This window comes from Pseudonaja textilis, chromosome 2 (assembly GCF_049901715.1).
Source record: "Pseudonaja textilis isolate UNSWEBS1 chromosome 2, rPseTex1.2, whole genome shotgun sequence".
Classification (NCBI taxonomy): Eukaryota; Metazoa; Chordata; class Lepidosauria; order Squamata; family Elapidae; genus Pseudonaja; species Pseudonaja textilis.
The window spans coordinates 11,329,157-11,355,641 of NC_141991.1; the positions used below are offsets into that span (position 1 = coordinate 11,329,157).

The 26,485-nt window shown below is 40.3% G+C and overlaps 2 protein-coding genes across 8 annotated transcripts in view; both read right to left on the reverse strand.

Moving 5' to 3' along the window:
- Window positions 1-2,839: 2,839 nt before the first annotated feature.
- LOC113451824 (vomeronasal type-2 receptor 26-like) overlaps window positions 2,840-26,485 on the reverse strand; it is a 500,191-nt gene continuing 476,545 nt past the window's right edge. Inside the window, exons 1-6 of one of the 7 annotated variants that reach the window (XM_087927810.1) lie at window positions 15,408-16,274; window positions 14,412-14,650; window positions 8,866-9,663; window positions 7,324-7,536; window positions 5,290-5,416; window positions 2,840-4,266 (exon numbers count right to left, since the gene is read on the reverse strand). In XM_087927810.1, the coding sequence (XP_087783936.1) occupies window positions 3,356-4,266; window positions 5,290-5,416; window positions 7,324-7,536; window positions 8,866-9,663; window positions 14,412-14,549 (2,187 nt within the window). In that variant the 5' untranslated portion in view covers window positions 14,550-14,650; window positions 15,408-16,274 and the 3' untranslated portion in view covers window positions 2,840-3,355. Of the gene's footprint in view, window positions 4,267-5,263; window positions 5,417-7,323; window positions 7,537-8,865; window positions 9,664-14,411; window positions 14,701-15,407; window positions 16,275-26,485 lie in introns of those variants that run through there. The other 6 variants (XM_087927806.1, XM_087927812.1, XM_087927808.1 and 3 more) reach the window with 6 other exon arrangements.
- The window catches only part of LOC113451996 (vomeronasal type-2 receptor 26-like), a 452,458-nt gene continuing 442,298 nt past the window's right edge, over window positions 16,326-26,485 (reverse strand). The window contains exon 6 of the mRNA XM_087927789.1: window positions 16,326-17,034. Coding sequence (XP_087783915.1) covers window positions 16,982-17,034 — 53 coding nt within the window. The 3' untranslated portion in view covers window positions 16,326-16,981. The remainder of the gene's footprint in view (window positions 17,035-26,485) is intronic.

Here is a 26,485-nt window from a genome sequence, read left to right on the forward strand (position 1 = left end):
CCGTGTAAGATTCGAAGTATCTAGGCAATGTATGTAGTTGTGCTTTTAAAGTTGTAGCAACGTTTCAGCAGAATCTCATCTGCCATCATCAGGCTCCTGTATTGTGTTTGTCTGTGAGTCAGATTTTTACAGTTGTTTCAGTTTTAAATTTGGGGCTAGCCTACTGCTGTGCCAGAATGGTTTTTTTCTTCATCCTGATTGGTTGGGAGTCTTGGTCTGTGTTTATTGGTCTTGGAGATTGCTGTGTTCTGCTTGATTAGTGTTTCTAATATCTTCTGTCTGTTTTGTGGCTATTTTTGTCTTGATTGGCTGGCAACATTGTGTTCCTGTATTGGAGGCTTTTAGTGCAGCTTGGCTCCGAGTAAATGGATGTCTTTCATTTGTGGTATCATCTCTTCTATTTATGCTTTCAGGTCTTTTTTCAATCTCTGTGGCTTCTCTGATAATTCTGTGGCTGGGGTTTTCTATAGTGGCTAGGGTTTTGGTGCCATTGAAGTTGATGCTATGACCTATGACCATGGAGACATTTTTGGACAGTGCTGGCTCTTCAGCTTTGAAACGGAGATGAGCAGTGCCCCCTAGAGCCAGAAATGACTAGTACATATGTGCAAGGGAACCTTTACCTATTTCTACCCAAACTGAGTATGAGGGAAAAAAGCTTCCAGCTTTTCCATCTCCCATTACCTAGTCAAAACTCAGGTCATTTCTGAGACTGGTGCCTGGAGGGGTTGAGGTCTCCCTGGGATAAATTTCCTCCCTCTAACAGACAATTCTTTCTTCCTTTTCACTGATGGCACTTAGATGTCTCCAGAATCTGCCATCTGTTGTTGCAAATTCTGCTTTTTTTCTTTTTATGAAGCACCAATAAGTAGATCGATACAGACTCAATACTTTGAAAGGACTGGAAACCTGAATGGGTGATTTGGGTTTTGTGTCACAGTTGCTGGGGAGAGATTTTCATTTCACAAAAGGAACACTTACACTTAAAAAAACTGAATTATAAATTAAAAATGCTTTCAACTAATGCTAAAATTAGTCTTAATACTAAAACTGTTGTCTACTTCTGCCTTTTTCTATAAGATCTTTATCCACACTATTTCTTTTAATGTCCAGTTTCACTGCATCTTCCTGATTTTTATATTTTTTCAGCTCTCTATTTTCTATAATGGCTTCCCAAATTTGGCAACTTTAAGACTTGTGGACTTCAACTCCCAGAATTCCTCAGCCAGCTAATTAACACCCTAAGATGGTTAGGTATTTCTGTATTGAAATAATGACCATTTAGGAAGTATGTTTATAGTGGTTCATCCATTCCAATATGCCATCCTTCCTCTGTTCAATAATCCAGATTATTTATGTAGAAATCTTTTTAGCTGATTCTCTGGCTGTACTTTATCCAGTTATCACTGCTTTCATCCTTAAACCTATCCCCCAACCATCACATATGTTGTCAAGGGAGTCTGAGGTCCCAAAGATATTTTTTTTCCAAAGGGCAACTGTATTTTCTTTGTTTTTCCTTTGAAGACATTTTGTTTCTCATCCAAGAATCTTCTTCAGTTCTGACTGAATGGGGGGAAGAGGGACATGGAAGGATTTATATTCCTTGCAGTCATCTAGTCATTAGCACTGACGATTGGTCATTAGTTCTCTAATGAGAGTCATTGAGGTCACTTTGGGGAGGGTATCTTTGCCCTCAGGCAAACTGTCAGCACTAAGGCATTGCTTTCTATATGGATCCCTTATTGTACACTTGTTTATACTCCTATATTTATTTTCTTAACCTTTATAGAAAGATCAGTTTCTTCCAAGAAAATATTCTGCAAATTAACAAAAGGTACAATTATAACTAATATACTGATTAAAAATTGCCTATTTGGTTATGCATAAAACATACTGATTCTGCAGACACACACATATGAACACACACACACACAGAGAGAGAGAGAGAAGAAGGGATTATTGTCAAGTTCAGAGTGTGCTTATGATATTGCAACCATTAGTATTGGTGGCGCAGTGGTTAGAATGCAGTATTGCAGGGTACTTTTGCTGACTGCTGACTGCCTGCAATTTGGCAGTTCAAATCTCACCAGGCTCAAGGTTGACTCAGCCTTCCATTCTTCTGAGGTGGGTAAAATGGGGATCCTAATTGTTGGGGGAAATGAGCTGACTCTATAAACTGCTTAGAGAAGGCTGTAAAGCACTGTAAAGTGGAATATAAGTCTAAGTGCTATTGTTATTATCGCTTCTCAACTTGCCCAAGAACTAGTGGGGGGAAAGGGTGAGATAGAATTCAGGCTCCACACTTCAAGAAGAAGAGCTGTGAGAGTCAAGGACACATCAGCAGGGGTTTGCCAAGACCAGAGACTTTTTCTCATAACAATACAATAACACTCAATTGCACAATGTGACCTGCCCTAATTGGGGGTGGGGAAAATCCAATTTGTAATTATGGGGGTTTGCACAGGAATTAGGTAGAACTGGTTTTGCCTTCATTAGTGCCAATATGATGTACTCAATAAAGTTTTGCATTCAGACTTCTGAAGGTCTCAAACGGACTTGCTTTGGTTGGGTTTATCAGTCAGAAACTTGACAATTGTGAAATTATAGGAGGACATACACACTCTTGCCATCTTTATTATGCTTCTTCCTTGGCTTCCAATGAACTCAGGCACACCAAAAAATTGGAGAAAACTGAAAGACCAGGTCTCAAATCTGAATGTCTGTGATCATACAGAGTCCACCAAGATTTAGATTGTGAATCTCACTGCTGGCACCAGTTTCTGTAGCAAAAAATACAGCCTCCCCCACTCCCCTCAAAAAACAACAACAACCAATAATCCAGACTTGCTACAGATTATTTATTCAGTGTACACTGGAAGAATTTTCCTCCAGAAAATAGTGGGAGGGAGTCCAACAGACAAAAGGATGCACTCATATTTCTACATTTCAAGAAAGGAAGATGAAATGACAACAGTATATACAGTATGCATATTTCATATGTGATGTAAGAAATATTCATAATTAATAAGCATCAAGTTACTTTCCCACCCATATACAGTTACTACCCTCAAGAAACAGTTATTCTCTAAATTAAATGAAACATATCAGTTGCATTTGCCATAGCAATTTTGGTAAAATGCTTTGAGAAACAAGGGTGTGATGGTTGCCACATGCAATCCTTCTATATTGCCAGCTTGTTAAAATCCACCCACTACTCCAAGAACTTCCTTTTCTCAGAATCCTATCTTCCAGTCACCCTTTGATGCTTTAAAGCAAAAACATTGGCCTAGAACAGCTTGGATCATTTTCTAGGTATGACTTGTTGGAACATGTTGAGAGTTGACATTCCTGTGTCTCACATTTCTACATTTCTTTTGGTTATAAGCTGCTCCTTTGTATTCAGATCTGGCCTCAGAATGATAATGAAGCACTTGGGGATGAAGACACAGCCCAGCAGACCAGTACTGGAAGACAAGATGGAGAAGACCTGAACAGCCACCATAAATTTTCCTTTGGTGCTGAGGTAGGTGGGCACAAAAGTCACCCAGACACTGCAGAAGACCAGCATGCTGAAGGTGATCAGCTTGGCTTCGTTGAAGGCCCCAGGGAGATTCTTGGCCAGGAAAGCCACCACGAAGCAAATGGCAGCCAGGAGGCCCATGTAACTGAGAATGATGCAGAACATGACAACAACTCCTTGATTGCATTGCAGGATGATCTCTCCAGTCTGAGAATGGAGGTCAGAGTCAGGGAATGGGGGTGAAACTCCCATCCAGATGGAGCAGATGATAATTTGCACAGTAGAACAAGAAAGGATGATGGAGTTGGCCAAGCTCTTCCCCAACCATCTTTTCACTCGGTTTCCTGGTTTTGTGGCAAGGAAAGCCAACACCACCATAATTGTTTTGGCCAAAAGAGAAGAAATGGCAACTGAGAAGGTGTTGCTGAAAACCATTTGTTGGAGAAGGCAAGAGACTTTCCTTGGTTGACCAATGAAGAGAAAGGGAGACAAGAAGCAAAGCAGGAGGGAGACCAGGAGAATGTAAGAGAGGTCTTGGTTGTTAGCTTTCACGATGGGTGTCTCTCGGTATTTAATGAATATGATTAATATAAACAGTGTGGTTAGGAACAAAAGTATTGCAAAAGAGACCAAGATGATGCCCAGAGTTTCTTCATAAGACAGGAATGTTATAACTTTGGGGATACATTGAACTCGGTCCTTATTTGGATATTTATCATCTGGACACTTGGTGCATTTTTCTGTATCTGAGAAAACCCAAAAGAAACCTTTCTTTAATATTCTATCTGTTAACCTTTATGAAATATCTTCTTGGGATGACAATTGATACCAGGAGCATTTTCCAAAATGCACTTATTAACATCTCCAGAGAATGAAATAAGAAGGATATCATTTTCTAAACAACAACAACAACAACAACAACAACAACAACAATAATAATAATAATAATAATAATAATAATAATAATAACAGCAAATCTCTAATACCCTATGAAATTAGGGGAAGTATTTCCTGTGTAATGTGCAGAATCTTTATAGAATCTACATTACAAGAGCTAAATAATGAGTCAGTTAGACTTTGAGGCAAAAAAACCTGAGTGCGCCAGGTTGTAATGAGGTGCACCCATAACTGTCCACATCCCCTCATTGTGGAGCAGCAATAACTTCTAGTCATCCACAAGGAGACACTCATGTAGAGATCATTGCAATAATTATTAACAAATTGCATCACTATTTGGTTTGGTGGCAGTTGTGCCCTGGATAGAAAGTCCATACAGAGAGTGGTAAGGGCAACCAAGAAGGTCTGAGGAAACTAGCTTCCTGTTATTCAGTGGGTACATGGATAATTTTGTATTTATTTATTTTGTGATGTTTATGTAGAGTATATTGTAATCAGTGACCCTTTGAGAGCTGTATGCAATGAAATTTCACTTTAACGTATTCCAATTAGTGTACATTCAAAGTGACAATAAAGTTATCCTGAGACAATTCCTCACATTTCAAAGAACTCAGATCTTCATAGAAAGGAAAATGTGGAAAGAAATATCCAAAATAAAAAGCAGAAGAGATATTTTCTCTGTCAGTAGTAAAGCTGGCCATACTCTCTAATCCCTATTAAGGTCTTTTTGCTATTCTTCCATTTTGAGAAGAAATCGTGCAGTCTGAAAATTTAAAAAAATCAGTTGAGGTTCATTTTCTCATTTAACTTTCACTTTAATGAAAGTGCTCTGGATGAATCACAAACCTGCCCTTTTCTTTGGTGTCACCTACCTTCCTGAGTGGAAATAGTCCCCTCTGGACAAGGAACACAATCATAGCAGCAAATTGGCTCGCCTTCTCGCTTCCGCTTGACAAATCCAGGATGACAACTTTCCACACATTTGGACTGAGGCAAAGGCTAAGGAGAAAAATAAGGAATGCCAAAGAAAATGTGCCTGTGCTAAGCAACCATGGAAAATGGAGGTAGATATGAAGTTTAGCTAAGTAGTTTGTCTGGGCTTCACTTGAAGAAATCTGAACTCTAATCCTGATCTCTAACCATTCAAGATCATATTCAGAATCATGATCATATGGAGAGAAGAGCAACAAAGATGATTAGGAGACTGGAGGCTAAAACACATAAAGGACAGCTGGCTGAATTGGGTATGTCTAGCTTAATGAAAAGAAGGACTAGGGGTGACATGATCGCTGCATTCTGGTATCTTAGGGACTGCACAAAGAAGAGGTAGTCAAACTATTCTCCAAAGCACCTGAAGGCCAGACAAGAAGCAATGGATGGAAACTAATCAAGCAGAGAACCAGCCTAGAACTAAGGAGAAATTTTCTGACAGTTAGAACAATTAATCAGTGGAACAACTTGCCTCCAGAAATTGTGAATGCTCCAACACTGGAAGTTTTTAAGAAGAGATTGGACAACCATTTGTCTGAAATGGTATAGGGTTTCCTGCCTCCCATGTCCTTTCCAACCTTAAGTCCAAACCTTAATGCAGACATTGGTTACAAACTGAGGCTATTAGCACCACAAATGCCAGCACTTGAAGGTTTCTCACCAGTTTGATGAAGATACTAATTTATAAAAGAAATATAAAAGATCCATAGTCTGTATCCTAACGAATAATCATGCAACATCCAATGTTGGTCATGGCTGAATCAGTTTAAATCAGGGTTCCACATCTTAGCATTTGAATGACATCTTTGTGAATAGTACTGAAGCTTCCACCACCCCCTTCAAAAAAAAAAAAAAACAGCAAGTTTTCTCCTAGGACAGGGGTCAGCAACTCACAGCTCTGGAGCCACATGTGGCTCTTTCATCCCACTGCTGCAGCTCCCTGTGCTCTGACCAAGGTTTATTGAGACACTAACAAACATTAGTTCCAAACCCCTTTTTTCTTTATTTCAACAGCTGTGAATTATAGTCATTCACAACCCATAATGAATTTCAAATAGTTTGTAAATAGTCCCATGGAAGTCTGCCAAAGTCCTTCAGGATAAGTCTGACAAGCACACACCTTTATCTTCCTTGAAATGCTACCAAGACTAAATTTCCAATTAGCTATACAAGGCCAAACAGAACACAAATTCAACACAGAGCTTCATGTTTCAAACCAACCAGTACAAACAAAGATGCTTTCTGCAAAGTTTCCTGTCCCTTTGCTCCTCCTTTATGTCTTATGGGAGGGCCAATCATCTCCAAACCTTACTGCCGAGTCACCCCTTCTTGCCTTCTGGCAGCTCTGTGCATGCATGCACTGGTAAAAGGCTCCCCCTGTACCTCTGTCTTGCTGCTGTCAGATTCTAGAGGCTCCGGAGTCAGCACATAATTCCCAGATGGCCCTGGCCCTGTTTCTATATTGGATGCAGAACCCTCATCCAAGTCCTCCCCAGACTTCTGGACTGGCCCATGTTTCTTTCCACCGTCCAACTCTGCTGCCAGCTCCACAGGCTGCTGGTGGACCCTGTTGCCAGTCAGCGCCACAATTGATAGGGTTTTAGGTTAGGACAGGTAGTGGAAAAAGAATGCCATGCTATGAGGAGACTCTATGGTGGGGGAACCGGACTTCCTGTCAGAAGAGCAAAAAGGACACCGTGCTAGGAGGAGACTATGGTGGGGGAACTGCACTTCCGGTCGGCTCCAGGATTGAATGGGGGCTACTGGTTAGGACCTTTGTGGCTCTTTGAGCATTTAAGGTTGCTGACCCCTGTGCTAGGGTATATTCAACTCCCAGTAAAGGTCTTCCATCATGGTGATTAAAGTTAACCCATAATGTTTTTAAAAAAGAGAAAACCTGATGATATTTTACCCACCTTGTTGAGTAATTTCAGCCGTGAAATTGTTCCTTGGTTGATAAAAAGCCTCTGTATTTCTATACTCCCCACTTTCATTTTGAGCAACCCCCCATTGGGCATAAACACCTGGCACTGAATGTCCATGTCTGCAGTTACTTCTCCATTTTTGTCCAGGTAGAGTTTCCAGTGGGAAAGATTATAGAACTCATTCTTCTCCAGAAAGGGATGGAACTGGAATGAAGACACATTAGGGATTTAAAAGCAGAAAACTTTGTTTCTTATCCTATGTGGTACTTTAATGTTACCCCTTTCCTTTATTTTATTCTGTTTGAAACATTAAGATACAAATGCCAAAAATAAAAAAAATAACACAAAAAAAGAACTAAACAAAACAACACAACAACAAATGTGCATTAAAAAAAAGTCACATACATAGTAACAAGGTCTATAATATTTTGTACAAGAACTTCAATAATGCACTAATAAAGGACAACCAAACTTGATAAGAACATTTGTGAAAATATCAAAATGGTAGATGATTGTGAACTAAATGTGAGTCAGCATTGAGATGTTCATGAATAAGAAGGTAAATATACCCATAAGTATCTCAAGATATGAACGTTCTGATTTGGGTAGACCCCAACTCAAGTCTCAGGCACAACACTTGCAGGCACAACACTTGGAGAAGACATTTCATGAAATGATCAACTTGGAAGGTCAAGGAAGTCAGGAAGAGATCAAAGGAGCTGCTCTTAGCTTTACAGGATCTGGAAATCAGGAGTCTGGAATCACCTTTTCCAACTAACACGGTGTCTCAATTGAGAAAGAAAGAGGCAACACTCTTCCAATAACTGAAATATGTTATGTTGAAAGTTAAAAAACTGTTATTCTAGAGTCTGGGATATGGCGCACACACTTAGTGCACTTAGACTTATATTCCACTTCACAGTGCTTTTACAGCCCTCTTTAAGCGGTTTATAGAGTCAATATAATGCCCCCAACAATCTGGGTCCTCATTTTACCTGCCTTGGAAGGATGGAAGGTTGAGTCAACCTTGAGCCAGTGGGACTTGAACTGCCAAACTGCTGGCAATCGGGGATGACATGATTGCAGTATTCCAATATTTGAGGGGCTGCTACAAAGAACATAGGGTGAAATTATTTTCCAAAGCACCAAGAGACAGGAAACAATGGTTGGAAACCAGTCAAATAAAGAAGCAACCTGGAATTAAGGAGAAGCTTCCTGACAGTGAGGACAGTTAAGCAATGGAAGAGCTTTCCTTCAGACATTGTGGGCGCTCCATCACTGGAGGTTTTTAAGAAGAGACTGGACAGTGACTTATCTGAAATGGTGTAGGGTCTCCTGCTTGAAAAGGGGCTAGACTAGAAGACATCAAAGATTTCTGTTCTGTTCTGTTCTATTCTATTCTATTCTATTCTATATTCACCAAATCTGTTGGCCTTTTGTAGCACAAGGATGTTGACAAGATTCCCCTTTTTCTCTAATGGATTCCTTCTTCAAAGGAACTTAGTTTGTTGGATCCTTGTTGGGACTCCATACCTGCCATGGCTGCAACCTTGGGGGCCCCCATGTTCCTTGGGCCTCCTTCCTTCTCCTCCAGGATCTGGATGAATATGCAGCCTTCAAGATGTGGGCCAGAGTCATATAGATAATGTAAATAGAGCCACTATTTGCAACCTGCTTCCCATTCAATTTATCTTGTGTCTTCACTGGAGTTTTTTGGGTGCATCTTTTCCGGCCTTTGACAGAAAAAACATGCTTTGAAAAAGAGCAGTGAAAATTCTTGTCTTCATACTGGGGGTCTATAAAGGAATAATTTTGAAAAGCACCATATTTTGGGCTTATTTTTTGCATAAATCCAAAGTGCCAAATACTATGAATGTATTTGTGACGTCCACGGTGATACATTATATATGTTCCCAAAGTTGTGGTGATCCAGACTTTCCCTGTAATGGGTCCTGAGAAAGTGTCAAGTGTTAGTTGAAAAATATTAAATGTGCTTGAAACGATAATACGTCCTATGAAGTGAACAAAGACATTAACTTTTTTCCACTGAGAAAACCTGGCATCCTTGAAGGGTTCTGGAAATCCAGTCATCGAGAATCGTTGTGATATAATGACACAAATTCCATTCCTGACAAGTAAAGGTGGAAAACTCCTCAGGAAATTCTCTCCCTCCTTTGTGTCTGGAGCAAGGAGACCAGTCAAGGTCCATCTGAAATGAAGAAGCAATTGGACAATTGCCAAATACTGAAACCCTTCTTTGGGGAACATCCAGTGGAAAAAAGGGAATGTACTTTTATCTCTCAGTGTCTCTGAAGCAATTTTATCGATAATCTGGGAAAATAATGAAGAATGCTGTGTTATATTTGAAGTCAGGTCAAGTCTAAAATGTGAGTTTTTAATATATCCAACTTCATTTTGATAAACATCTTGGAATAATTTGTTGATTGGCCATTGTTTAGAATATTAAATGCAGAATATTAGGAAGACTTTATATAAAAATAGCGCCACAGTGGTAAAAGTGCAGGACTGCAGGCTACTTCTGCTGACTTCCAGCTGCTTGCAGTTTGGAAGTTCGAGTCTCACCGACTCAAGGTTGACTCAGCTTCCATCCTTCTGAGGTCAGGAAAATGAGGACCCAGATTGTTGGGGGCAAAATGCTGACTCTGCTTAGAGACTGTAAGACACTGTGAAGCAGTCTAAGTGCTATTGCTATCTTTCTCTGCTTCTATATTTCAGATTCTTTGTGCAGCCATCTTTTTACTTTCTTCTCCAGTTATGAAAGAGACAGGGAGACCATAGTTCCTCATATAATTTCTCAGTTGTATAAGCCAAGAGAAGTTTAGCTGAAATTTTGTCTGTTCTAATAGACACAGTTTTGGGAGTTCTGTAGTTTTCATAGCTTTCATTTTGCATCAATAATTAATGATGATAATTGATGTTGATTAACATCAGACCAACAAACAAGAAGTAAACAATACTCCAATCAAGGAACTGCCAAACAGTAGACAGCCCACCAAAAACCTTCCAAGACCATTCCCACCAGCGCTTGCAAAGCAAGTCACTAGAAGATAAAATTGAGAGCATTCCCCATTCTTCACTAACACTGATAATGTTACTTACTTTGGGTAATGAAAGATCTGCAAGAAAATAACCAAACTCAGAAAGCAACAAGAAACCCTTATTTGAACACCGAGCTACAAATATTCCCCTTTATCAATTTGCCCCCATCCCTCTATTGATGCAGCCTAGGTCTTCATTGGCTTTTTTGGCAGCTATAGCATACTGGTGTCTCATATGTAAGTCAAGGTTCAGTAGGACACCTAGATTTCTCTCACAGTTGTTACTGCTCAGCCAGGCATCCACTATTCTATAACTGTGGATTTAGTATTTCTTCTCTAGGAATAGGACCTTGCTTTTCTCACCACTGAATTGCATTTCATTGAATTGGGCCCAGTGATTAAATCTATCAAAATCCTTCTAAATCTTGAGTCCATTTTCCAAAGTGTTAGCAATTTCCCCCGGCTTGGTGTCATCTGCAAATTTGATGAATTCCTCTCCTTTCCTGTGATGACCCAGGGTGGGATACACAGCCACAAAAAACGGGTGAAGCCCCTTTTATTCTTTCACTTTGCAAGATCCGAATATCCTTGACTGGAGGCAGAAAACTCCCACACAAGCAGTTACAAGAAGGAGGAAATGCTGTTTAAATTATAAAGAGTAAAAAACAACACAAACCAGGCAAGATAAGGGCTTGAAGACATCTACAGATATCAGAACACACACTGGGAAGGACACCAAACAGAGAGGAATAATAAATTAGAGATATTTCCATACTTTTTTACCAGCACTCGCCCATACGTATGTCTGTCCTCTTATCCAGTTGTCACAGCTGCAGCCCATGAAAAGGATCAAGGCCCTCTCCTTCCCAGTAGACCACAACTCTCCCTTATCCTCTCCTCCCTGCATGCCCAAGGATGGAGAGGGGATGTACCTGGGTCCTCCTCTGACTGCCCAGCCAGCCTCCTCCACAGCATCCAGAGCCACACTTCCACTCCTTGTCAGCTGTTCCTCCTCTCCCTCAGTGTCAGTCTCCACCAGGGGCATGACATTTCCTCTCTTCTATATCACTTTTGAAGATGTTGAAGAACACTTAGGTATGAAGGGGGCCCATGACAGAATCTTGGGGTACCACACTGCATTATTTCCTCCATATGGATGCAATACTATTGAGGACTACACTAGTGGTGGAATTCAAACATTTTTTTTACTATTGGTTCTGTGGATGTGGCTTGGTGGGCATGGCAGGGAAAGGATACTGTAAAATCTCCATTCCCATCCCACTCCTGGGAGAAGGTTACTGCAAAATCCCATTCCCTCCTCACCCCACTAACCTGCTTTCTAACTCCATTCTCCTGTGCAGGGCAACAAAAGAAGACCCAGCTGATCAACTGAGGCTCAGGAGGCAGAGAATAGATAGGAGTGGGCCCAGTCAAAGGTGGCATTTACTGGTTCTCCAAAATACTCAAAATTTCCACTACCAGCTCTCCAGAACTGGACAGGACCTGCTGAATACCACCTGCTGGATTACATGCTGAGTGCGGCTGGTTAGTCAAAACTCTTTCTAAATCTCGAGGAACCATCTCACCCCAAAAGAATTGGCTGGCCCCATTTGTGCCAGCAGAGGAGGCATCCTGCAGAATCCTTCAATCAGGAAAATCTGGTTGGCTAGGTCCAGAAGAAGAATGTTCTCTGCCATTGCTCCTGCCCTTTGGAACATCTTGTCCTCCAGAATAAGATCAGTTCCCACTGTTCTGACCTTTTGCAAGAGCCCGAAGACCAGGCTTGGTCACTTGGCTTGTGGCCCTAATGGGGAAGTGTCATGTTGGAGGTGGTTGATTGATCAATAGTAGATCTCACCTCCCAGCCTACTCATCCTTCTCTCTCCCACCCCATGTTTTATTTATAGTTGGTAATTTGTATTTTTATTGTATTTTAGTGCTATTACAAAGCTGTTTTTGGTAGATGTATCAATTTTAATATTTTAAGCTGCTCAGAAACACTTTGCAGTGAAATAGGTGGCAAACAATTTTAATAAATAAATGAATAAATAAATCTTGCTTTGGCAAGAAATTATTTGTTATTTACTCACCAAGCTATTAACTCTACTCAATAGGAACTTAGCATCTCTTTTAGCCATAATATCTATTTGACCAATGGGACAATAACTGATTATTTTTATATTCTTTTTTATATTTAGAAAATATTATTGTCATCTTCCATTATAGGAGGTATTATTATTTATACATACGTGTAAATCAACCTGTCAATAGTGGGACTCACAATATAAGATTTTTTGTGTGTGAAAAGTTCATCTTGTAGAAAATAAACTCTATGGACTCTGTTGCTCTTCGAGCTTTAATGATAAATTTAATTCTAAGTACAAAAGGTAAAAATAGTTGACATGTTGGCTAATATGCTTGTAATTTTTTTAAATAAAGTGATTAATTAATGGCAGTGGTCCTTATGAGGCTTTAGGACACATATGTTTATCAATGGTGGATAAGATTGGAATTAACAGAGTAACAGAATTGGAAGGGACCTTGGAGGTCTTCTAGTCCAACCTCCTGTTTAGGCAAGAAACCCTACACTTCAGACAGATGGTTATCCAACATCTTTTTAAAAACTTCCAATGTTGGAGCATTCTCAATTTCTGGAGGTAAGTTGTTCCACTGATTAATTGTTCTAACTGTCAGGAAATTTCTCCTTTGTTCTAAGTTGTTTCTCTTCTTAATTAGTTTCCACCCATTGCTTCTTGTCCTGCCCTCAAATGCTTTGGAGAATAGCTTGATTCCCTCTTCTTTGTGGCAGCCCCTGAGATATTGGAACACTTCTATCATGTCTCCCCTAGTCCTTCTTTTCATTAAACTAGACATACCCGATTCCAGCAACTGCTCTTTATATGTTTTATCCTCTAATCCCCTAATCATCTTTGTTGCTCTTCTCTGCATTCTTTCTAGAGTCTCAACACCTTTTTTACATCGTGGCAACCCAAACTGAATGCACTATTCCAAGTGTGGCCTTACCAAGGCATTATAAATTGGTATTCACACTTCAAATGATCTAATTATGCAGCCTAGAACTGTGTTGTCTTTTTTGGCAGCTGCTGCACACTGTTGGTTCATTTTTAAATGGTTGTCTACTAGGACTCCCACAGTTACTACTATTGAGCAAGGCACCACATATATTGTACCTGTGCTTTTGATTTTTCTTGTCTAAATGAAGAACCTTATTTTTTTCACCACTGAATTTCATTTTGTTAAATAGAGCCCAATGTTCAGGTCTGTCAAGATCCTTCTGCATCTCAAGCCTATCTTCTGGAGTGTTGGCTATTCCTCCCAGCTTGGTGTTTTCTGCAAATTTGATGAGTTCCCCATCTATCCCTATTATATGTCCTATTTTAGTCATGGCTCAGGCAGGAAACCCTAGCCCATTTCGGACAAATGGTTGTCCAATCTCCTCTTAAAAATTTCCAGTGTTGGAGCATTCACGTCTCTCTCACAATTATTTTCATGAATATGATATTTTTTCAGTATTATCATTTTTCTAAGATCATGCTCAAGGTTGATTCAGCCTTCCAACTTTCTGAGGTCTGTAAAATGAGGACCCAGATTGTTGGGGGCAAATGCTGATGTTGTAAACCACTTAGAGAGGGCTGTAAAGCTCTGTGAAGCAGTATATAAGTCTAAATGCTATTGCTATCATACAAATTATGAGCTTTCTATCAGTGTTACACTATCCTATTGTACAGAATCCTTTGCTTGGATGCAGAGTCTCTCCTCACCTTCACAAGTATGCATCAGAAGCCCCCAAAGCAATAGATATGCTATCAAGAGAGGATATGACTGTTTTAATACATGCTCCCATTCTAACATGTATCCCAGTTCTCAGCCATGACACTTACATAGGTGTCATAGTGAAAAGCAGCTCTAGAACTCCATTGAGAAGATACGTTTGGATCTATCCTGCACCCACTACCACCCCACTCACTTTATTATACATAAAGAAACACACACACAAACCTGTGGGACTTTGTAGGGGCCTACTAATGTTGACATCTGGATGGAAATCTCCCTGTCAGCTGCATCAAGAAGAGCCAAAATGTTGTCCTTCTTTCCACAGCTATAGTTGGGAACATTGGCTTCTCCAGTAGAGAGCATGTCCAGCAAAACATCTGAAGTGCCAAGAGTTTTCAAATAGTTGTCATGGATACTGTAGCCAAGTGTGAGATTGCACAGGAGCTGGATATTCTTGTTGATCTCTTGAATGGTGAAAATAAAGCGTTCTATTCCTTTGCGATCATAAGGTACACTAGCATAAAACATGCTTTGATTAATACAAGCATCATCAACAGCAGTAATAAAATACTTTTCCCTCCAATGTCATTCTCTTTATCAAAACATGACTATTGAGTTTGAAGCCAATACTTATTAAAAACAAGAGGCAAATGATAGTCACCCATCAAATTTAATATTTGTAAATGTTGAGAAAATGGAAAGCAGATAAGGATCACAATTAGTCTATTATTTATAGCAGAGTCATTTTCATCAGCATAGTACCCTGTCTGCAAAATAATTATTTTTTTAAAGTACAACCGTGATAAAAGGAAGAGGATATTTCACAAGTGACTCAGAAAAGCTGTTCTAAAAACAAGTCATCCTCTATTCCTATAAAGGATCAGACATTCAATATCAATGAGCAGTTATAAAAATATAAAAATATTGGTTTAACTACAACAATCACTACTTTAAACAAAAGTCAGTATTCAAGTCATGAATTCTAGACTGGATGTGGCAAGGAAAATAATGTGGATTTCTTTTAGGCATTTTTTTCTGCTCCATCTTTATGTTTGTGTGTCTTTCCATACAAACAAAAGAGAAAATCCATGGAAATCTGATCAATCAACAAAATTAATCACTTCCTGAAATATAGTATAGTAAGCAGAATAAGGAAAAAATAATGAGAGTTTTAGAACTGCAGATGGAAGGAATACAATTTCATTGCACTGAATAACTTACAAGTGAGATTGAGTATAAGGAAGACAGTCGAAAAAAAGACTTCTCTGGTTTTGTGTTGCTGCACTGGAGACTATACCGATGAGATGGTCTCCTGGCCTGTAGTAGCTCCACAGTCTTTCTTTATCCTGGTACACCATATTGAGTGGGCACTTCATTCTAAGCTTCCCAGAGACTGGCTGGGACACCAGTAGCATCAAAAGCAGAAGCAGAATATGCATAATTCATGGAGCTGAATCAATCGCCTGTTTCCAAAGAAGAGTTAGATTATCTCAAAGCACTCTCAGAAAATGGACCTCCAGTGTCTTTTCTTATTGAAACAGAAACAAACTGAGCTTCATCTGGAAAAGAGGAAAAGGTACATTCAGCAGCACAGCCCCTGCCTGTGTCCTAAATCTTGTGCAAACCATTCAGCATGAGTAGAGGCTTATATCTTCTTCTGATGCAAGATCTATTCCACGTTGCTTCAGTCTGACATCATGTCAAAGGCAGACACTAGAAAAGTAGCAATAGAAGTCTTAAAGCCTAGGATTGTGATAATTACCGTGGGTGATAATTTGTCCTCTTCCAGGGCTCCCCATACAGAAGGGTAGTCAGAGAAAAGGATTCTTGTGAAATGTTGCAGATAAATCCCTGGAGACACCTTTCTATATAATGGCTGTTATCCTTCCTGTCAGGACATGTACAAAAAGTGTTGCTCGAGGAAGATGCTCCAATATGCAGGGAATTGACTTTTGCTGTCTGCCATTTTGGCATATGGTCTCCAGAGAATACTAGAGAAGATCACCCTGAGCTATGCAGTTTGGTGGCAGTCTAGGTTCTTCACACTTAACTCTAATACTCTCTGACATTTTCTGCACCCTTGAACCCTGCCTAATGTTAAGAGCGTGTCTTTGTGATTTTCTTTTTTATGAGATCCTCAGATATTAATCCTAATTTGGCTCTGATTTTAAAATTCCTTGTGCCTGAAGTGACATTTCATTTCTATCTGTTCTAGAAGTATATTTTTTGGATGAAAGCTGACTAGGAGGCAGGGAAGTGACAATCTGTAGACTGTATTCTTGAGTAAATAGGGAGAAATTTAAAGAAGGGATAGAAATTTTTACTTTTATTTTCCTGGAGTCCCTGTTGTCCTTCAATATTCCTGGAAGACATTGAAGTCCTTTATATTTTGAAGTTTCATAGTTTATTAAATAACGAATGGATTGTCAGTATTCCAACCAAACTCTCCATCCCAAATTCAGCACTCAGAGACAAAGTCCATCCAAATAAGAATTATTAGAGAAGTCATATTGGCACTGTTAGGAATGCACATCTGGGGAAAATCTGAATCTGAATTCCCACATTTCCTTCCTGCTACACTAAAACTCACACCCAGTCCCTGTTGATGATTTTTTAGTCACATTCTCCAATCCACCTCAATTCTGAACTCCTGCCAAGTGCAGTCACTCCCCTCCAAACTCCAGTGACTTGACGTTGAGCTTTTGTGAAAGAATGTTGTTGTGGCTGTCCTTCCTCCTCACTATTCTCTCATTCCTACAGCTGCCTATTCCCCCTGTGGCAGCCCTAAATCTGAATCAAGATGGATCCAGGGCTGACAGGCTGCTTCCCCTCAAGTGATGATAATGTCCTGAAATGAAACCAATGACAGGAGGTTAAAATCCACACCAACTAACCACCCCTTCCTCCCCCAGGAGGCCCCTTTGGCTTATTGGGAAATTTTTCCTGAAACTGCTTCACTAATCTATCTGCTTTTACATCGCAACTTTTTACCCAAGTAGCTTCAGACAAAGGGTATCCCTTCCCATGAATGAGATATTGTAATTAGCCCAGAGGTGGTATTCAACAGGTTCTGAAGAACCGGTAATGGAAATTTTGAGTAGTTCAGAGAACCGGCAAATGCCTGATTTAACAGATTTAACAGATAATTAGAGTTGGAAGGGACCTTGTAGGTCATCTAGTCCAACCCCCACCCACCCAAGTGGAATACCCTACACCATTTCTGACAAATGGCAGTCCAATCTCTTCCTGAAAGTCTCAAGTGATGGTGCTCCCACAACTTCCGAGGGCAACTTCTGTTCCATTGGTTGATTGTTCTCACTGTCAGAAAATTTCTCCTTATTTCCAGGTTAAATCTCTCCTTGTCCAGTTTCCATCCATTATTCCTTGCCTGGCCTACAGGCACTTTAGAAAATAGCTTGACCCCTTCCTCTCTGTGTCAGCCCCCCAAATATTGGAAGACTGCTATCATGTCTCCCCATTACTAGACTAGCCAAGCCCAGTTCCTGTACCGTTCATTGTATGTTTTAGCCTTATTCTGTCCTGTTTCATGCACAGAGGTGGATTTGTGACTGTGCAGATGCAGATAGATAATTCCACAAAGCATCCATAACAAAGTACATTTATTGGTACATCAGGTATCTTCATAACTCACATTTGTGAGGAAGCTCTTCTATAATGACCAATCCTTTGTATATCAGCATTGCAGGTAAAAGATGGTTATTTTCCTAACCCATCACGTAGTGGTAAGATGCTTATCAGTTCATGAGTCCAGGCAAGAATGGAGAAAACCTCCCTCAACCCCTCGAGGGTCAATTTAGTGACCAATCAGGATTGCAGATGTGGCCACGTGACATGAACTACATTTCCCAGGATACCTTTAACTACACTTCCCATGATGCATTTCCTTAAGGGGACAGCTCACAATTCCTAAGTAACTATCCAACTCCCATAGACTGGCTGGGACAGTACAAGTTTCCAGTCTCCTAATCATCATGGTTGCTCTTCTCTGTACTTTTTCTAGAGTCTCAACATCTTTTTTTATAATGTGGTGAACAAAACTGGATGCAGTACTCTAGCTGTGGTCTTACTAAGTTTTATGGAGTGGTATTAGTACTTCCCTTGATCTTGATTGTATCCCTCTGTTAATACAATTTAGGATTGCACTAGCTTTTTTGGCTGCTGCTGCAGACTGCTGGCTCATATTTAGCTGGTTGTTCATTAAGACTCCAAGATCCCTCTCACAGTTACTGCTATTGAGCCTGGTTTCACTCAGTCTATATGTGTACTTTTGGTTTTTCGTGCCTAAGTGTAGGACTTTACTTTTCTCTATATTGAATTTCATTTTATTAGATACGGCCCAGTGTTCTAGTCTGTCAAGATCCATCTGGATCTTGAGCCTATCTTCTTGGGTGTTAGCTATTCCTGCCAGCTTAGTATCACCTGCAAATTTGGTAAGTTCCCCTTCTATTCCCTCATCTAAGTCGTTAGATGCCACCTCTGACCGGCCTCACCCCCATCTATTCTCTGCCTCCTGAGTCCCAGATAATCAGTTGGGTCTTCTTTTGTTGCCTTGCATAGGAGAACAGAGCTGGAAAGCAGGTTAGTGGGATGGGGGGGGGGGAAATGGGGATTTTATAGTATCCTTCCCCTGGAGTGGGGTGGGAATGGAGATTTTGCAGTATATCCTTCCCTTACCACACCCACCCAGCCATGCCCAACAAGCCACACCCACAGAACCAGTAGTAAAAAATTCTGAATCCCACCACTGAATCGGCCCCTACGTAACCAAGAATCAAGAGCCTTCTTTACTTCATAACTCTTTTCACCATGGACTATTGGTTGATCTCTAAGTCTCAGTTGGGAAGAAACAGCCAGAGTCAACAAGCTACTAAGGAAAACTGGATGCACCTTCCCCAATAACTGAGGGAGACTTAATTGCACAGTCACTGGATTTATAATTTTCAATATTCAATATTTATTTTATTTGTCAATTGTTTACGAGATAATAAGTAAAAGTGTATACATAATTATGAATACATGAAATGGGTACATATAAGAAAAATAAAAGAAAAATAAACAATAGGACAGGGACGGTAGGCACGTTGGTGCGCTTATGCACGCCCCCTACAGACCTCTTAGGAAAGGGGTGAGGTCAATAGTAGACAGTCTAAGGTTAAAGTTTTTGGGGTTTGGGGAAGAAACTACAGAGTCGGGTAGAGTATTCCAGACATTGACCACTCTGTTGCTGAAGTCGTATTTCCTGCAATCAAGCTTGGTGCGGTTAACCTTGAGTTTGTATCTGTTGTGTGCTCTTGTGTTGTTATGGTTGAAGCTGAAGTATTCATTGACAGGTAGGACATTGCAACGTATGATTTTATATACCATGCTTAAATCAGACCGAAGACGGCGTAATTCAAGGTTTTCTAGTTCTAGAATTTCAAGTCTGGTGGCATAAGGTATTCTACAATGAGTAGAGGAGTGGAGAACTCTTCTTGTGAAATATTTCTGGACTTTCTCAATTGTGCTAATATCAGATACGTAATGTGGGTTCCAGACTGATGAGCTGTATTCGAGTATTGGTCTAGCAAATGTTTTGTATGCTGTAGTTAGTAGTGTGATATTACCAGAGAAAAAGCTACGTAAGATTAGGTTAACAACTCTTAATGCCTTTTTGGCTATGTAGTTGCAGTGGGCACTAGCACTTAGATCATTAGAGGTGAGTATTCCAAGGTCCTTTACAGAGCTTGGATCATCAACAAGATCTTGACTATTCAGCTTGTATTTTATTTTCTGATTTTTTTTGCCAATATGTAAGACAGAGCATTTATTTGTTGAGATTTGAAGTTGCCATTTGTTTGACCATTCTGATACACAGTCAAGATCTTTTTGAAGGGTAGCAGTATTGTCTGTGGTATTGAACAGCTTTACAGCATCAGCGAAGAGAACGCAGTTGCTCTTAATATGATCACAGAGGTCATTTATGTTAGAGTATGAAGAGGGTTGGTCCTAGAACACTGTCTTGAGGGACACCACTATTGACAGGTACAGAATTTGATAGGACACTCCCAATTTTGACCATTTGTTGTCTGTTTGACAGGAATGCTTCTATCCAGTTATGCAGTTGTCCAGAGATACCATAGGATTTTATTTTTTGTAGTAGTTTGTCATGTACCACTGAATCAAAGGCTTTACAGAAGTCTATGTAGATTGCGTCTATTGTTTTGCCCTGATCAAGTTGTGTAGTCCATATGTTTTTGCAGTGTAAGAGTTGCAGATTACAGGATAGTTTTTTTCTGAAACCAAATTGTTTATTGGAGAGTAGGTTGTTTGTCTCTAAGTGGAGGATGATGGATTGGTTAATAATTGATTCCATGACTTTACAGGTGATGCAGCATAAGGAGATTGGTCTGTAATTTTCAACTAGGCAAGGGTCTCCCTTTTTGAAGATGGGGATGACTGTGGCTTGTGACCATAGGTTAGGCAAGGAACTGGTCCTGAAAGATTTTTCAAAGATTATGCTTAGAGGTTTGGCTATGGCAGTGGATAACTTTTTAAAGAAATAGGCACATATTCCATCCGGTCCAATAGATAGGGATGGTTTTAGATTGTGTAGTGCTTTTTCAACGTTGTCTTCTGTAAAATCGATATGTATTAGATCACTGTAGTTATCTGTGGTTCGGCTAGGAAATGCTGGGCATGATCCATTGCTGTTTACAAATACTGAGCCAAAAAATGTGTTAAAGATGTTGGCTTTAATGGTGTCATCGTTGCAGTCTTTACCATTAGGTCCTATCAGGGGTGGGATGAACCTTGAATCTTTTAGTTTGTTGTTTACAAAATTGTAAAAAGCACTGGTGGAATTGGTGCTTAGAAGGTTTTCCTCTTGTTTAATGTGATAATTGGTGCATTCGGTCTTTATTTGGTGGCATAAATTTTTGTATCGGCTTTTGAAATTGGCAACGTGACCAGATTTGTTTTTCTGCCAGAGTGATCTCTTTTTGGATTGAAGTTTCCTTATTGTTATGGGCAATCTGTTTTTTTGTTTTGTTTTGGGAGTAGTTGTTGGTACATATAGTTTGATGACTCTTTTGACTTCAAGTAAAAATATGTTGTAATGGTCTTCAACAGTATTGCATCCAGTGAATAGAGATTGCCAATCAAGGGATGAGAGATCGTTGTTTATAAGATCATAGTTGCCTTTTTGAAATTATAATTGGGGATCACATCATTGTGGTGGTTTTTGTGTGGACGTATGTTGAGACAAAAGTCAATCATATTGTGGTCACTGCTGGAAAAGGGTTCTTTAGTTTGTATTCCATAAATTAAATTCAAACTATTGCAGAAGATGAGATCGAGGCAGTTGTTTAGTCTAGTGTTGTTGGATACTAGTTGTTCCAGTCCCAGATTTGTAACAGCATTGTAAAAGGTTGCATGTATGGTTTCAGTTGTACATTCATTTAGGGTCCAGTCAATATGAGGCAGATTGAAATCACCAAGAAAGATAAAAAGGTATGGGCAGGATGCTGCCCATGTTAGTAGTGTATTTAGCTTGTTTACATGTTCGATGTCATAATCAGGTGCTCTGTAACATAGTAAGAATCGAATTGTGATATTTAAGGATAGTTCACAGATAATGGTCTCAGGAAGAGCAAGCTCCTGGGTAACTTGGATATTTTTTAGATGTAAGGACTTTTTGTAGAAGATAGCAACACCACCTCCTCTACGAATTTCATGATCTGATCGGTAAACATGATAGTCTCTTACTGTGGTAATGGAGTCGGGGAGAGATGCATTGAGCCATGTTTCACAGACAAATATAATGTCGAATTTAGCCATATTTAGTAGGAGGAAAAATTCAGGTATTTTATTTACAGGGCTTCTTGCATTGAGTAGCTTGCATTTAAGGCCAGCAGTAGTTGGAATTGAGGTAGTTAGGGGCGTGCGTGCCTAGTCTTGGGTGATGGTGGATTGGTTGAGGTAGGGTTGTGGTTGAAGGTTAAAGCTGAGTTGCGGGATGTGTGACTTATTTTTGATACAGTCAGCATGGTAGTCAATGTACAGGTCCTTCTCTCCATTGTCGAGACGTTTTTTGAGTTCAGTGAGGAGTACACGGGAGTGGGCACATTGCTGTATGGTTAGGTCAGGGCGACAACGGAGGTTCTTATGGTTGGTGTTGGTTTTGGCGAGTGAATTTATAGTGTAAATGAATTTGCGTTTGCTTGATTCATTTTTGCAAATGACCCTGCAGAAGCGTGGGGTCACAAAGCCGTCACTGTTTTTGAGCTCTCGGCCAATGCGGGAAATGTCAAGTATTTCATCGGGGAGATGGTTGATGCTTGATAATCACTGATGATGTTTAGGACAGTTGTGATGTCATCATTATCATTGATGCCCTCTAGACCAAATAAGATGGCGTTTGGACGTTTCCGTTCACGCTCAACAGCCTCTCTGATGAGGATTGGGATATCAATATTTGTCTGGGTTATGTTTTTTTGTGGATTGGGTTGTGGATTGGGTTGTGGTTGTTGAGTAGAGATGTGGTTTGTAGCTATTGGATGTTCAGGTTTTTGCGTTGTGTCTTTTTTTTCGAGGTTGGATAATCTTTCTTTTAAGGCGTCCAGGGATGCTACTTTGGTGTCAAGGGATGTTAATCGTGTTTCAATGGTATCGACTCTTTCCAACAGATCCAGTTTGGGTCTGCATGAATTGCAGAGATATGGAAACTCATTGGATGATTCTAGGTATTGAATCAATTGCTCGGGTAATCCCAAGCAGTCGTGATGAGTGTATTTGTTACACAGAGAACATTTGATGGAGTTTTCATTATCCTTTAGAGTTTTGTAGCATTTAAGGCATGTGCAGGAGTCTTGTGGTTCATTGTTGGGGATTAATTTCTCTTTAGGTTGTGGTTTGGCATTGGATTTTTTTCTTGGCATGGTAGGTTTGTTAAGATAGTACATTGATTGAATTAATTAATGGAACAATTTTGGGTAATCAATATAGCCAATATCACACCAATCAATCAATTGCAGTAATCTCTCTATAAGTAATCCCTATAGTAATCTCTATAGTAATCTCACTATAAGGAAGGGCCCCGTGAATTTGGGACCCATTTTGTTTGTAGGCAGCCTCAGATATTTAGTAGATATTTAGTAGACTGGTAGAATTATTGCTGGAATTGGGTATATCTAATTCACAAAAAGAAGGACTAGGGGAGATTTGATAAAAGTGTTCCAATATCTCAGGGGCTGCCAGAAAGAAGATGGAGACAAGCTTTTCTCCAAAGCACCTGAGGAAAGGACAAGAAGCAATGGGTGGAAACTAATCAAGGAGAGAAGCAACCTAGAACTAAGGAGAAATTTACTGACAGAACAATTAATCAGTGGAACAGATTGCCTCCAGAAGTTTTGAAAACCTCCAATGGAGGTTTTCAAAAAGGGATTGGACATCCATTTGTGTGAAATGGTATAGAGTTTCCTGACTGAACAGGGGTTTGAACTAGAAGACCTCCAAGATCTTTTCCAACTCAATTATTCTGTTGTTCTGACCTATGGTCAAATTACTTCCCACTATACTTTTCTATCTTTTCGATGGGACCAACACCATATCCAACCATTCAAGATCCAAATCAGATTGCACTAGGATCCGAAGGAACTACCGGACTATTTGTCTGGAGTCCTGCATTTGATTCCACAAAAAGTAGGCTGTTGAGAATAGAGGAATTTCCCCTCCTTTGAAAAAAAAAAGAGTATTTCCCTGTCAATGAGTAGATGTTATAACCAACAACATCCATTTCTTTCTTTCTTTCTTTTTGGAAACTAGGAACAAATAAGATACATAGTGCTAGGGCAGACAGTCTGATGAAAAATGGTAAGACCACCTATATCCTAACCCTTTCAGGAAGCAGAGGCTATAGAAAAATATAGTAAAACTATAGGTGAATTTGATTAGGTACAGAATGCTGAAAGCTATTTTTTTAAATTTTTACTCTTATTTTCTCTTCTTAATAAGCTGCAATACTTTCTTCAAGCAATGGGTGAGTTCTATTCCTTTCCTTCTGTCCTATTATAGACCCTGGTTCAATGAAAAGGGCTCCATCACACTTTGTTCAGCTGCCACTTGGGGGCTGGGCAGAAGGTGGCCAAGCTGCTTGACACCCAGAGCCAGTCCCCGAAGAGAGCTCAGAACATGAGTTGCCACCTCAGTTACACAAGGTGCAGCTTGTTTTATTCTCTGGTATTAGTAGTGTGACAGGAAGGGCATCTGGCCAGTAAACACTCAGCTCCATTCAGTTGCCCAGACTCCGCCTTGCAAAGGATTAGGGAAGTGGTGGGATTCAGATTTCTTTTACTACTGGTTCTGTGGGTGTGGCTTGGTGGATGTGACTGTTCTGAGCCAAACCTTTTTCCAAGAGAGCAAACACAAGACAAAGGCAGCAGCACAACCTTTTAATGTTTCATCTATGAATTCTGTTTCTTCACAGATAAAAGGCTGCTTCCAACTAATTAGCTCTGACAAGAAAGAGCCTTGCCAAGTTTTGCAAGACTACCAAAAAACAACAGATAATGGTTTACACCACAAGAGTCTTCAAATACCAATTGTAATGTCCATGAGACTGAGTTTCAAAATGTCTTTGCTTCCTACAAAGAATGTTTGCTGCACAGCTGCCTTTTATCTTCTTAAAGGAGGGCAGCCTTACTCCTGAGTCGCCCATGCTGTTGTAGCTGCTCTTTCCTGTGAGCAATCCTGCATGCATGCGCACTTGGCACAGGCTCCACGGGAACCTCCTCATTGCTGCTGCCAGCCCCCACAATCTCTGAAGGCAGCAGTCCACTTCCTAATGGTCCTGGCCCCTCATCTGAATCCTTGCTCTCCTCAGCCATCCACACCTGCTGCCGGCTAACCACAACAGTGACAGGGAAGGATACTGTAAAATTTCCAGTCAGAGGTAGTATTTGCCAGTTCTCTGAACTATACAAAATTTCCGCTACTGGTTCTCCAGAACTGATCAGAACCTGCTGAATATCACCTCTGGATTAGGGGGGTCATTAAAAGATGACCATGATTAGCAGTGGGTGTGGTATGTTATCTTCCAAAAAGAAGGAATCTCTCATATCTTAAATAAGTCATTATTGGGGACATGAGGATCCAAATTGTTGGGGGCAATATGGTGACTCTGTAAACCACTTACAGAGGGATGTAAAGCACTGTGAAACAGTATGTCAGCATTCCAACTAACAAACTCCAAACCAATAAACTCTGAGACAGGCATTTTCTCAAAGTTCCATTTTGTTAGAGTTGTCATATTGGCACATATGGGAAAACCTGAATCTGAGAGTTCTGGGTTTTCCCTACCCAAAAGAGAAATCAAAGATTCATCCCCTGCACCCACCAGTCCATCACATGGCCCAATCAAATCTTCATTTAAACTGGAGACATCTCCCCAGACACTCCCCTCCAGGTGCAGGGTAACATGTCCTTGACTCTCTGAGAAGGAATGCTGTGGTGTCTAGTCTTCCACCTCTCTATGAAACCCCACTCCCAAATTTCCAGGCAGTAAATGTGGCAGCCTCGAAGTGTCTAAGTAAAATATGGCTTCCAAGGCTGACACAGTATATAAGTCTAAGTGCTATTGCTATTAAAAGGAGGGTCAAGGATAGCACAATAGCTGGCATGACCATGTATCAAAACTCACCCACTGGAGATAATCCATGAAGAGGGTGAAAGTTAGTCTGGAGCTTAAGGGAATGGGGACTGTGGAGAAAGAGCACATCAGGAGAAAGATTCCCTACTTTGATCATTAGATGTTCCTTTGTGTTTAGATCCGGCCTCAGGATGATAATATAGCACTTGGGGAAGAAGATGCAACCCAATAGCCCAATACCAGAGGCCAAGATGGAGAAGACCTGCATAGCCACCATGTATTTCCCCTTAGTGCTCAGGTAGGTGGGCAGGAAGGAGACACAGACACTACAGAAGACCAGCATGCTGAAGGTGATCAGCTTGGCTTCATTCAAGGCCCCAGGGAGATTCCTGGCCAGAAAAGCCACTGTGAAACAGATGGCAGCCAGAAAGCCTATGTAGCCAAGAGCTATATAAAACATGGTGTCAGAGCCTTCATTGCACTTAAGGATGATCTTTCCAGGCTGGAAGTGGAAGTCAGTGTCAGGGAATGGGGGAGAAACTCCAAGCCAGATAGAGCAGATGAAACTTTGGACAGCAGAGCAAGACAGGATGATGGAGTTGGCCAAACTCTTCCCCAACCATCTCTTCACTCGGTTTCCTGGTTTTGTTGCAAG